General features: G+C 38.1%; 1 protein-coding gene across 1 annotated transcript in view; it reads left to right on the top strand.

Annotated features, from left to right (window-relative positions):
* The window catches only part of kiaa1549lb (KIAA1549-like b), a gene marked incomplete at both ends in the record, with an annotated part of 30,165 nt that extends 23,735 nt beyond the window's left edge, over nucleotides 1–6,430 (top strand). The window contains 5 exons of the mRNA XM_079465346.1: nucleotides 1,586–1,951; nucleotides 2,963–3,060; nucleotides 3,620–3,756; nucleotides 4,103–4,254; nucleotides 6,155–6,430. Coding sequence (XP_079321472.1) covers nucleotides 1,586–1,951; nucleotides 2,963–3,060; nucleotides 3,620–3,756; nucleotides 4,103–4,254; nucleotides 6,155–6,430 — 1,029 coding nt within the window. The remainder of the gene's footprint in view (nucleotides 1–1,585; nucleotides 1,952–2,962; nucleotides 3,061–3,619; nucleotides 3,757–4,102; nucleotides 4,255–6,154) is intronic.
* Nucleotides 6,431–14,786: the final 8,356 nt, after the last annotated feature.

The following is a 14,786-nucleotide window of genomic DNA, read 5'->3' as shown; positions in this document are numbered from 1 at the left end:
CAAACATCTGATGAATAAACACAACTCCCACACTGTTAATCCAACAGGGATTTAACAGTGCGTTTAAATAAAAATTAGTAATTTAAGAAATACGTTTTGCATCATAATCTAGATAACCATTAAACCCATTGTATAATTTTTATTTTACTAGCACTTTCTGAATTCACTCGATCCAATTAAAACTCAGAGGACACGTTATGAAAAATGAAAACGGTAATTTGGGACGAGAGAGAATGTAGAATAAACATCTGATTTATAAAGTGTCTCAGAATAGCAGTTCTGTCTCAGGATTACAATTGCTTTCTCGTGGCTTATTAGTTCCTCAAGTCTCCTCAATCCCTATTTCAACATTTTATCTGCAGAGAATTGTTAAAAATGAGTGCTAGCATAAGTTATACAGGGACAGGGGCATTATTATTAAGTTATAACCATTTTACTACACTGTGCAAGCACCATTAGAGCCTACATTTGTGACAACAATGGTAAATAAATAGGAACACTGTAAAAAACTCTAATGAAATTGTAATTTTACTGTTTCATTTAACAGACTTCTTCTACTTTTTTAAATGTGGCAAAAATTTGAATAAGATAAAAACATATTTTTGGGTGTATTACCGTTTTTTGTTTGTTTACATTTTTTCAGGGAAAACACTGTAGCTGTTAAATAATGTATTCGTGAAATTAATACTGTACATTTACTCATGTCTTTGTACTTTTTCTTTACATGATTAATGTCACAGTCACCAGCCGGAGTGCCCTTGCGTGGTGCACAAGAGGGCACTCTCCTCAACACCAGGGCTGCCATATCACACTACACTTCCCATAATCCATTGTTGGACTCATTATGTTGATCACGATCACCTGTGTCTTGTTAACCTGTTTCACTCTGTGTATTTATACCTTGTTTTCACATTCAGCCATTGCCAAGTCTTTTATGTGTTACGGCTGATTTCTGAACAGTCTACCCTTGTTGGAGTACCGTGTTTTGACCTTGGATTGTTTTTTTCTAAACCTTTGCCGCCTGCCATGACCTTTGTCTGCGATTGATCGGCAACCCTTCAAGTCTCAGTGCATATGTAACAATTAACAGTTTGTAAAAAAGCGACAAATTACAGAAAAGAGCAGTGTATCCTGGCTCAATTTTATCCCTGTCCTGGAAACTCCCCCTTAATGTTCACATTAAATTGACAGATTTTGCTTTTGTCATCATTGCATTTCTGTGTTTTTTATAAAACAGATTGGGGCCATTTGTACAGTGAACAGTATAAGGCAAACATGTACAGTTATGAGCCTGAATGTGATTCCTTTTCATGTTGACAATATCCTGATATCATAAAGCACCTGAAATAACCACTGGAATGATTACTGGTTTGTTCGGGTTATCCTCTAAAGATAATGGTGTTAGTAACATCATGAATTATCTGTTGATTGTTTTTGAGTTCCAGTTTAGCCTTAATTTATTCACTTTTATCTTATTTTAAACTTGTGTTGACTCCGCTCCCTATTATGCATCAAAATAAGTTATTTGTAGGTTGAGTTCTCTGAAGGGAAAACATTTGCTATGTATGTTTGTTGTGTGTTGCAGACTGAGCCAGAGATTATCGCTGAAACTGACGTGGACCATGTGGCAACCCGTCATTATTACGGTTGTGGTCGACAAATGAAAGGTCAATCTGAAACATCCACGCTGAGCTCTCAGCCCTCTATAGATGAGGTCCGTCAGCAGATGCACCTTCTTTTGGAAGAGGCCTTTAGTCTTGCTTCAGCTGGCCGTACGGCCTCCAGCAGACACCATCAGCATCCGCCGCTGGGCTCTTATGGACTGGGTCCAGTGATTCCATTCTCGGAGGTGGTAACCAGCGAACCAGGTACCACGTGTCGAGGACAGGGAGGTCTGCAGTGGGTGCCAGCCTATAGACCAGACCCTTACCAGTACAGCCTGGCCAAACAGGTGCGTTTACACTTCTCAGTTTACACCAGAATTATGACACACTATTTCAGTAGTCAATCAGAATTTAACATGCTTTGTTTGTCAATAGACACTTCTGGTCTAATGTGTGTGATTGATATGAGATTATTTCAAACAGAGAAAATGTTTGCATTTGTATTGATCAAATAGCAATAACCAAGCTAAGGCTCTGAAATGACTTTTCTGTACGGATCATATTTTTTTTTAACGTTTCATTATATCATTGGCCAATATTGGCACATGCTGTAACAAAGTAACACACAAATGTGTTATCTTACCTTTGTATCTACAAACAGCCTTGTCAGTGGATTAGTTTTCATTATTATTCCCTATTTTTCTGTATATCTGAGATATCCAAACTAAAGAAATTGTGGCAAGGATAGCCCTGGTATCATCAGACAACATATTAGACCCTATGAAGAACTTCTGGCAACAGTTAAAAGATTAAAACTACAGCGGTACAGTATGAACATGTTACCGGTTCTTTTGAACTGGCCAATGTTATTCTTCATTGCATAGCTGAAGGTACATGAAGGAGAGCGAGACCAGGGAAACAGTGAGCGGAATGGACTGGGATAAATTTGCCAAAACACAGGTCCTGACCAAGAACTGCCAGAAGTGGAAAGAGCGGTCTAAATGTGCCATGAGCCAGACAGAAGAACTGTTGACGTAGCTAGGCAGGGTAGCAAAATGAACCAGCACAGGAAAGAGAACACGAGGGCATTAAATAGGGAGAAAATCAGGAAGGGAACAGCTGTGGGGCATGAAATAATTAACAATCAATAATGAGTAAACAAGAGGGCGGGACAAAGACGAGACCAGAGAGAGCACATGTCAAACACACAACAACATGTCAAAACAAACAATGCCATTTCTCTCTCTACACTAAACACGTAGGTCTGTCATGATCCTGCCACTAGACTAAAAAAATCATGACCAGAGGAGGCAGAATCATGACAAAATGTGTCTCTAATGTGGTATTCTTTCACGTAGTCATTCAGGTTTACTCAGCTTCCTGACATGGCTTTAGGGTCTCCTCCACCACCCATCCCTCCAAGAACAGGCCCTCCACTTGAACCCTCACTGAGACGGTCAGATCACACGCACTCACAAATACACGCAGGGGTTGTTTTTTTATTACGGCAGGGTCTTTTCATTGACTGCTGTTATTCGAGAACGAAATAATTAGTTTTTTCTCCTAAAACCTTATCCTCACACAAATCTTTCTGCATTGTTTTTTTTCAATGGACATTTTTCGAGTTCACTTTTGCATTTAGATGCTGTTGATGCTGTATAACTTTAAAAATATATTTGTGAAGTCATATACAGTATACTCTACTGTCTTTTTAAAAGTGTCCAAATTTTGTCGTAGCAGCTAAACATATCTACAATATACAGAACAGTCTGTATATGACTGACCCTACAAACAGTAGCAAGTGTCACATCATGTTCATGACCCGATGCAAACAATTGAAAGGCTGCTAAATATTCGATTAAAAAGTTTCAATATGTCCCAGCTTTATGTTGCTAATATAAACACTTCGAACACAAGAAACACGTGTTTAAATCTCTTTCACTAAAAGTCAATACTGTCATCTGGTGGTATAACCCGTATCAGTGCATGTGTGAAGCTCTTCTCGTGTCCCTCAGGTCATCCTATGACCTTGGTCCAAAGGGTCACTACTCTGAATCTTCAGCACCGAATCAGCACGGCAGCGCTGCCTATGTGCCAGACAGCAGAGCAGCACTTCCACCTGTCACTACAGAGCCTATTCCCAACCTCTCAGGTCAGTGTGTATGCTTGTCTAATGAGGTTAGGGGTGTCTGTGTTTAAATAGAATCTCACTTCACGCCTTAATTTCAACAGGACAACATCTTGAACCCTATTATATATCTTCCATTGCGTTTTTGCAGAAACACCTTTTCTAAACTTGTTTGCTAAACTAATATGTTCAATATTTTTGACCCATTGCCTGTTTTGCAATTTTTTACTTCACATTTTGACTGCTCGGAAAATAAAGTAGTTTGTCCTCATTCATGAAAGGGCCTGGTTACAAAAAGTGACAAAAAGGAAGGTAACGTTACATACACCTGTATATTTCCAGTAATTGTTAAGCTTTATTTGTCCATCAGGAAATCCCATGACAGCAGTGTATGCCATTCCAGCCACTCGTCCTGGCTACACAGGCTATTTTATCTCCACGCCACCCTCCTCCTACCACAGCCCATCCTGGATGTCCTACCCACCTGAACCCGAGGATGTTCCTCCTCAGTGGGCTGAATCTGTAAGAATCTGTTTTACATCCTGCAATCATATATCAGGTGTTCAATTCTGCAATCTGGGTTGCATCCTAAGATGCCAGCAATGCATGAACCATCAATGCAATTAAATATGGCATAAAACTCATGCAACCAGAAGAGGCTGAATTGGTTCTACGTTGTTGTGAATGTGGGGGTCTTCCAAGCCTTTGGAGCAAGTATGTTTCTTATCCCTGTTTGTGAATGCCTGTTGCAATCCAAAAGCCTTCACACAGTGTCTTTTTGCAGAACCAGTCTCATTTAGAAACCATTTGCTGAACTGAATTTATCGCTGACGTTGAGTGGACACAACAAATTCCTGGGGTAGTTGAGCACATTTCTTTAAATGAACACTTTTAATTTTGAATTATTTATCTCTTCCACAAGTTCAGGGTTGAGCTCTATTCAGAATTGAGTTGAGAATGCCTTGTCAGAAAAAACTAAATTGCCAAGGAACTTCCCCAGCTCCCTACTATGTAAACGAATCATAAATAAATGGCTCCCAAAGCATGGCGAATAATCTAATGTGTTGTCACAAATAAGAGGAACATTCGACAACCAGATTTGGGATCCAACGGCACATGGAGGTATCTGAAGCTCCTTATGCCTGTCACGAATGCCAATGGAGAATCCTCTGCCGGCCACCGGAGGTCTCACTCCCCTGAGCATTAGCTCTGGCAAAAGAACTACATGTCCCATAAAGCCACATGCTGGGACTGAGTACTACACACCTGATGATCATCATCATCACCAGACTATTTAAACTCTACCTGCCCATGAACACATTGCGAAGTCTTGTTTGCCCCGGCTACATTTCTGAGCATTATATTACCCTTGTCTTGTTTACCTGTGTTTGAACCCTGCATTGTATTACCGTTGATGACTCTTCTCTGCCTGCCTTGACCTCTTGCCCGTTTTTGACTACGTCTGTTGTTTGCCTTTGATATTGTTGTCTGCCCGGTTATTTGATCCACGCCTGCCTTTTACATTGAGCCTGCACGTATTCACCAATAAAGCTGCATATGGATCCTACCCCGTCTCCGTCTTCGTTACAATGCCAAAACAGCTCTTCTGTTAGTGCTGCTGTTTTTAATTTGAGCATCAGCAGAGCGTCACTTATCACAGTCTTCTCTCAGCAACTAATTCCCGCCCACATATACAAAAAACAACCCACACAGGAACAAATCCAAAGGGTCATAAAAGTATTGCAAAAGTGCAGGAACATCATTTTGTTTTGCATGGAATTGCAAGTCAATAAATGTTCCTTCTTTTCATTCTAATTCAATTCAAATTCACACCATAAATTGAAAGGAATCCATCTTTTTAATTCTGAATTTCGCTCAACCCTGGTCATGAGTTGACCCTTGTTGACCGTAGCTGCATGTCCATTACCTGTAAAATAGCGCTCAACAATTGCGAATTGAAAATAGGGCCAATGGAAACACAGCATTATAAAATAGTTTTACACTTGCGTCGTGTTTTTTTACACAATTCGATAAAGGATAAAGGTATATTTTTGGAAAAAAGAATTACATTTTTGTCGCATAACATCGTTCAATGGATACACCGCCATTTTGCAGTCTTTTTCTAATTTATTAAGAAGATATCGCACAGTTTGCACAAATCTGTGATGGAAATCCAGCTTTATAATTCATGGTTAAGTGAAAATTATCCAATCACCCAATTCCAAGCGGTTGGTTTTACGTAGATTCTAAACTTTCTTATTTCTTCTCGTCGTGTGTTGTTGTTGTTGTGCATTTGTCTATTAGTTCCATTTTTAATCTAGAGTATGGTCTTTTTCAGTACAGATCGAGATTAAAACCAGCACACTTTAGATGATTGTTTTCTGCATAGCTGTTGTTCACTGTTAGCCGTCTTCTCTTTCAGATGCCCTTACCAGGCTACGCAGAGGCCTTTCCTCATCCCCACTATCCTCAGGGCAGCCCTCTCCTGTGGCACCACAGTCAGGCTCGGGGCGGTCCGGACCATCCACCCTCTTCATCCACCGCAGCATCCCAGCAGAGTCTGGCGGAGTCTGGGTATCCGATCGGACCTGACGCTCCCCTCAGCAGCCTGTCCACCTCAGCCCTGGTCAACGCCATTCGTGATGAGGTGGCCAAAATGGCCAAGAAGCAAGCACACATGTTTGAGTTCCAAGTGTAAAGGTTTTAGGACTCCTGTATTAATCAGACTTCTAATTATTATATTTCAACGGATCCTTCTATTATCCTTCAATGAAATGCCTGTCTGTTGTTTATACACATTTTGTGTGATTCTCTTTTACTCTGGCCATTGTAGAATAACATTGATACAGTATATCTAATTCAAGATTTCTTTTGTACTGGGACAATATGATAGTCTAAACAGTTATTGGTTGTAATTGTTATGTTTCATTTATGAAACATAGTAATTATTAGAATTTCATCATCAAATTTCAACATAAATGTCTAGCCCAGGTGTGACTGAAGATATGTCATATTTACTTGAAATGTCAAAAGCTTCACAGAATAGGGGGATCTAGACACTGGGCCCTTCATTTTGTTTAGACTTTTCACATATTGGCTACATTCCCACAAAATGTTGCATTGCAATTCAAAGAAATTCAACATAGTCCAAAACAAGAAAAATGGTTTCCTGAAATATTTTACTAAAACCAAACTTGGCATTGACATAATGAGTAAAATGTATAGAAATTCGTTCAGACGTCTAATATTTATAACATTTATTATTCATATTTATTTTATTTCAGACAGTCAGGGACGGGAAAGCGTCTAGAGTGGTCAAATTCAAAGACTAAGCGTCCATCAGGGCATGGAGTTACATTCGGTCGTTTCATTTAGATAACTTTGAATAACTCGTCATTTTTATATTTAGTGTTCAATCAACGGAAGGAATGTGTTATGGTTTAATAACTTGAGATATTGTATACCATGTAATAATGTTCTGTAAAAGGTGCTAATGTAGATGTAATGCCTCATCGTCATCATGGTGGAGTTCGACGTAAATCAGCTTTCAAGCCTAATAATCACTTTTTTCTCTTTAGTTTTTATTCACATTTAACATATTGTTTGTTTCACATAAGGGCTTTTTTATATTGTAACATAAAATGCATTTGAGAGTGACTCATCTGTCTTATACAATGGATCTGTTTACTTTAAAGCAGCTTGACTGGCAGTCTGAAAGTCGATTGTGCATGAATTAAGATTCTGTATAAATGATATAATTCTGATGTGTACTGTTCAAAATGCACTTTACTCTGGATTTTTGTGCACATACAAGTAAAAAATACCCAAATTGTATGACATTATTGTGTATAATTGTAATAATATACATGATCATATTTCAAGAATGATCCAGTACTTTCACGTTTATAACACTGAGCTAGCTCACATCATTTGACCAATCAAAACTATACACACCATTCACTTGGGAATGCTAAGGATTATTGCAGATTGTTGGCAGTTTTTGTGCTTCGTGTGTGAATTTACTTCAGGGATGGTTTAACCAAAAATGAATTATTTCATCATTTACTCTGCCTCATGCCATTCCAGACCTGTATACGTTTCTTCCAAAAAAAAGGCAAAAGGGACGTTGGTAACTAAACAAAATTCGCATCTGTCTCTTGTTTCCACAAAGGAGAGTCATATACAGGCATTAAATGACATAAGAATGAAGAAATTATGCAAGGATTTTCATTTTCGGGTGACCTATCCCTTGCCACAATAATGCATTCTAGTCGTTTCCTTACAATCTTTTTTAGTTATAATCCTAAACTACGTGACGGAGCACTGATGTAACGATGTCATAAAAACTTCCTTTAAATATAAAGGTGAGTATTTTTACATGGAATATTTTTTAAAAAAAATTCAGGTGCAGCTTGATATAATTGATTTACATTTGACTAGAAAGGTACTGCAAGGATCAAAACAGAACAGAAATTGTGAAATTAATTTATAAATACATAATATGCCCATACGAATTGGATGTATATTATTGAATACTGTTTATGTCATTCAATTAGCGGATTCTGTATTTATTTGAATATGCAATAAGGTCAAACTTTATACAAGTACAGTGTAAAGAAATGTAGTTTAGGTCTAACCAGAAGTGCAATTAGCAAATGCAGGATATACAGTGAATAAATACTGAATACAATATTAGGAAAATATTATACAGTGGACATGGACTATGAAAATATTTTCATTTTCATTTTTCATTTAGGTACGTTCTATGAAAATATGACAGTATATACATGTCCTATGTATATATTGTACTATGAACAATATATACAGATGGCTATATACTATGATCATTAATGTACAGGTGGCTATAAACACATAACAATTTAGACTAAACAGTAGTGCAAGTGACTTAAGTGTGCATCAATTATAGAACTTAGCTATTAAAGTTGCAGTGCAATAGGTGAGTTAATGTGCAGTGGATGAGTTATGCAGCTATTAAAGGTACGTACAGTATATGAGTTAAATTGGTTATTGTAGTTACGGTGCAGTATACGAGTTAATGCAGTTAATAAGTTGCAGTCCAGAAGATGAGTAAATGCAGTTAATAAGGTTACAGTGCAGTACATTAATTAATGCCGTTATTGCAAATGATGCTGTGTGTGTGTAAACAGAGTTCAAGGTAAGAGAGGTAGTGGAATCAGTGGGGGGCAGAGTTCAATAATGAAACAGCTCTGGGAAAAAAGCTGTTTCTTAGTCTGCTGATTCTTGTCCTGAAGCACCAGAAGCGCCTACCGGAAGGCAGGAGAGTAAACAGTCTATGAGCGGGGTGAGAGGAGTCCTTGAGAATGCTGCGAGCTCGACGCAGACAGCGTTTCTTCTGGATGTCCTCAACCGGAGAAAGTGTAGTCCCTGTGATGCGCTGGGCTGTTTTCACCACCCGCTGCAGTGCCTTGCGCTCAGCAACAGAACAGATCCTGTATCAGACTGTGACACAGTTGGTCAGGATGCTCTCTATCGTGCAGCGATAGAAGTTCACCAGGATAGTTGAAGACAGTTGGTTCTTCATCAGTGTCCTCAGAAAGAAGACATGCTGATGAGCCTTCTTGACCAGGCATGAGGTGTTGGTGGTCCAGGACAGGTCCTCCGAAATATGAGTCCCCAGGAACTTAAAACTGGAAACGCATTCAACAGCCATCCCATTAATCTGGATGGGGTTGTGTGTGCCTCCTTTCGCCTTCATGAAGTCCACGATGATCTCCTTTGTCTTGGAGGTGTAAAGGAGCAGGTTGTTGTCTGAGCACCATGTGGCCAGGTACCGGACCTCCTCCCTGTATGCAGTCTCATCGTTGTTGCTGATGAGACCAATCACTGTTGTATCGTCTGCAAACTTGATGACAGAGTTAGATCCGTTCACAGGCCTGCAGTCGAGTGTGAAAAGGGAGTAGAGAAAGGGGCTCAGTATGCAGCCCTGTGGTACACCAGTGTTGAGGGTGAGGGTGGTGGAGCAGATGTGGCCTAAACTAACAAGCTGAAGCCTGTTCGTCAGGAAGTCCATAATCCAGTTGCAGGTAGAGTTGTTAATGCCTAGGTTTCCAAGTTTGATGATTAGCTTGGAAGGGATGATGGTATTGAAAGCAGAGCTAAAGTCTACAAACAGAATGCGTGCATAAGTGTCCTTATTGTCCAGATGTGTGAGCACGGAGTGCAGCGCCATGGACACTGCATCTTCTGTACTCCTATTGTTACGATAGGCAAATTGGTATGAGTTCAGTGTTGGTGGTAGAGAGTCCTTTAGGTGTGCCAGGACCAGCCGCTCAAAGCACTTCATAACAATGGGTGTGAGTGCTACAGCGCGGTAGTCGTTCAGGCACGTCGGGTTAGAATGTTTTGGAACGGGCACAATGGAGGTGGATTTAAAACATGATGCGCGAGGGACAGGTTGAAGATGTCCGCGAGGACCCCAGCGAGCTGCTCCGCACATGCCCTGAGTACGCGACCAGGGATGCCATCTGGGCCAGCAGCCTTGCCCGCGTTGGTCCGGCTTAGTGCAGTGTGAACATCAGTGGATTTCATTAAACAAAAAGGTATCTTTCATTAACATTAACTTACAAACATTGCATCAGAGTTTCTCAAGGTAGCCTGGCGGCATAAGGCTCCTCAACAAACTTGACAAAAACTTTTGTGAATATCTGCATCAGAACATTATCTTACAAAGAGCAACATATGGTAACAACATTTATTTGTCTTTATCTATGTATTAACCGATTTCTTTGGTTAGTTTCTTCTGTGTTAAAAATAAACTTAAGTTTCAAGCACACGCACATAGTCTTTACAGTGATGCGATAGAAGAACCATTTTTGTTGAGAACCTTTCATTCAAACGTTCTTAAATGAATATTTCTTTCCAACCTTAATAGTCTAAAGAACCCTTTGTAAAACAGCTTTGCATTTTCATGCATGACTTTTAATCCACTAGTAAAATCCAATACTAAGTGAAATATGCTTCCCTTTCAGACGTCACGACAGAGATCACTACTGACTAAATAAACAACCAATGTCATGCATTGACTGTTACATTACAATAAACCACCGGTAGTTGAAAAATATACCATTGAGTCCTTGGGTGTGACATATCAAAAAAATAATAACAAATAATTGTTTATAAATTTAGTAGCACAACGGGGTGAAGGCACATCTTAAAACCTTGCAGAATCTTATGATTGCAGAAGAAAATATGTATTTGTATAAAATATTTTTGGAGCAACAGATTTGGTGTGAAAATAAATCATAAGTGGTTAATTTTGTATAAAAATCTTATATGAGCTGGTGTGAGGGGGGACTTTTACCTAGAGTAAAATGCTCACAGAATTGATTCAAAGACTTAAAATAATAAAGCTAAATAATTAATGTTTGAAACAATAACTTAAGCAAAGTTTGTACTATGTTTGTTTTATTTCAATAAATAAAGACAAATATTTTTTGTTCAATAAATGTACTGTCGTTAAAATAAGTTAATATCACAACATATAAAATACAGAATCAAAATTATTTAAGAAAGTAAAGGTTTTGAAAGCATCAGAGATCTCATAATAATTTAACTTTTACAGTAGTAACAAAAATGATATTATATGTTACATTAAATTAAATGTTTACAAAAATGTTATGATATTTTATGATTTATATAATTTTGTAAATATAATGGTTTCATTTTAAATATGGTGATTATCTCTAACGTGGACACCCAACTTAATATATGATTTTTACCATCTGAATCATGTCAACAAATTGAAACATCGGCCAGCTGTTTATAATCATGTTCATTTAGTCTTTAGCCCCAACAGCAGGGGTGCTATTTACCACAAATACCATACTTATTGAAAACAATTGGCTTTTATAAACCTGAACAAAGCTAAAAATCATTCTTAAGACCTTTGTGTGAAAATGAGTAGCCTAATTTCACATCAAATATTATAGATCAAATTAACACCACTACTAACCATATGCATCTATCTTTGTGGCCACTAGATGTCAGGAATGACTTTCATACAATTTCAAAACCGAACTGTAACTCTTGAATCATCCAAATCAATTGAATGTAAGGTTTGATGTATACCTTGAGTCTAAGTTTTATTTTCCTTTTCACCACACTGTCTTCAGTATACCCCGAAACTTCAATTTCTATGCATCCATTCTCCGTGTATATCTGAACCCTTATTGAGTCACAGGGAGTACCACTGGAGCCTATTCAAACTCGGCATGATAGTTTGGATTAAAAATGTTTACACGACCATTTTTGATTATTACCTGGAATCAATGCAATCTAATTCCCTGAACTCTTATGTAAAAGTTTTCTGTAAAACATGCACACGATGGTACTATGTATCTGTATTATGGTGTACTGTATTAAATCTGTTATAATCCTGAGCATGTCTGTGTAACCCCACTCTAATTGAATCATGTTGTTTGTTGTTTCTCAGGGTTATACGTACATACTGTATACCCCTGTGTTTTCCATTGCCCTTCGTCAGTTGTTGGAGGATACGTTGCAGTTTTTGACTTCACTTCTTCTTACACCTGAGCTTAAGGTAAACAACACTGAATTAGAAAATGAGAACTCAATGATTGAAAAATGATCTTCCTATTGCAATGTGTCACATACTGTAGTTCTTTAAAGCGGCATTTCATTTACTTGTTAATCTGTTTACAGAGAACTGTCTGATAAAGACTGCTTATGTCTCGTCTGAGTGTATAAACATTTAGAGGGATATTTATACTGTATATGTAAAGTGTGTTTATGCGTTAATCCATGATATGTGTTTGAGTATATTAAGTCTGTGTCGTTTATTGGGTAAACACGGAAATGCGCAGCTTGATGTGATGATTCCTTTGGTTTCTCTGCCCGGACAGTCTCCTGACTTTCTCCTTTCCCTTGCTTTTCAAGTAATGAACTAGCACTTATGCACTTCAAATTTGCTCAATGATTTCCTTAAATTTAATCAAAATCGATGAGCGGTGTCATAATTTTTATAAAATTAAAGTGACAATTCGGAGAGCAAGATAAAGATTTGCTCTGAGGTACGCATAAAGATGAGACACAGAGAGGCATATATACTATACTAAGTTTTTAATAACAATAAATAAGCCATTTGTAAATTAATTCCATCTAAAAGTATTAACACTGTGACACTATTAAAAATGTATATTTATATATTAATATGATATTACAAACAAAAACTTAATTAGAAAAACAACTTAACTTAAAATCTATTCCCAGGTTTATCCACTAAACACATGTGATTGCACATATTGTAATATTAATATTCTAAACATTCATGTTACTTGGCAACCATGATGGAAGTAATGAACTACTGAGCTGTTTTTCAACATTTAGTCTTTCATCACACTTGCCGCGATGTGTGTTTATATAAAAAAGAAGCTGTTATCAATACCTCAAACTTAAACCGAAATTTAAGATTATGTCACCGACACATCCCACCCCATTGAAGTCTGTTAGCGCCTGGTCAGACCTGACAAGTTGATAAATAGTACAGCACCTTCTCAATATGTGCTTTAGAGCAAGTAATAAGGTCAGTCACCTCCTGTAAGGCTATGATTGACAGGTACTCGTGATTCTGTGAGAGGAGGCTGATACATGAGATGAGGGGACGTAGGAGAAGAAAGTGGTGCATGCTGGGATATCGGGCATCTTCAATTCTGCCCTGTGGTGTTGCGTGGCAAATAGAAGAGGTGATGTGCAATCTCCGTAATTAAAGGGTGAGAGAGAATCTGGAGAAAGACACATTACACAGGCATCGTGCTGCTTAATCTTCTTTTGTTTCTTTGTTTAATGAGAATTCTTTGCCTCTCTTACAACCACATGCCGCTTACTCCAGACACCTGAGATACTGTGCAACAGCTTTTTCAACGAAAGGGTCTCAGTCAAATGCTTTGCTGGACACATGACCTTAGTGTGCAAGATATGTTAATTTGCATGATTATAACATGCATAGTATTGACACCAGTGATCATCTTAATACATTTCGTTGCACTGTACTTGTATGTGTGTAATGACAATAAATTGAATCAAATCTTTCATATTATGATTATTGTGCTGGGTTATTTACGATATAATGTGTACTACACGATTTTAATTAAAAAAAAAAATTAATGTAACCTCTCATAGCCACTCCAATGGCCTAAGACCCTTTTCATAGTTTCACACACAGACAAATCTTAAATCCAGTCTCTTGAGGAGTAGATCTTTTGTCAACAAATTGTAACCTCAAAATCAGACATCTATGCTGAATGGTTATATAGGCAAATTACAAAACAGCAATCTTGTCACGAAATGGTTTGGACAGAACCCAGATGCAGGCAGACGAAGGGTTAACTTGAAATGTTTATTAAATAAAAGACCCACAATTGGGAAAAACAAGAACAAAAACACACACTAGAAACAAACACAAAACAAGAATCCTTAAATTGAAATAATCCTTTCACAAACTGTAAACTGAAACAGGGTAGTCCAACACGACAAGAAACTGTGATACTACCGTGAGCATTGATAACCGACAAAAGATAAAGACAATGCACCAACACTGAACAGAGAGAAACTGAGACCATATAAAGGGAGACACTAACGAGGAGTGATTACATGGGGAGAGTGGTGACAGCTGATGGGAATGAAACCCTAACGAGGTGAATTACAAAACAGACGATGGGAATGAAACCCTAATAAAATTACAGGAGATAGGAGGGTGGGGCTGAGAGACATAACAGGAAGACACGTGGCATTAAGTAACAACATAAAGCCACATGTCTCCACACATAACACAACAGAAACCCGAAAGACGTGGCAATGTCATGACTCTGCCCAGGGAGCTAGAAAGCTCGAGACAGGAAGGACAGAGTCCTAACATCTTGTCACATATTTAGCTTTTTTGTTTGCTTCTTTAGTTACATAAGCTTAACACACTTCAATCAGGCTTCAGACACAGCAGCTTTGGCTGATGATGACATTCAACTTATTTATTACTTGCATGGAACCTTTCACAACTT

The sequence above is a fragment of the Barbatula barbatula genome (assembly GCF_947034865.1).
Source record: "Barbatula barbatula genome assembly, chromosome: 10".
In the NCBI taxonomy this organism is placed as follows: Eukaryota; Metazoa; Chordata; class Actinopteri; order Cypriniformes; family Nemacheilidae; genus Barbatula; species Barbatula barbatula.
Note: the sequence above shows the minus strand (reverse complement) of the source record. Positions and strands in the feature narration are given on the sequence as shown.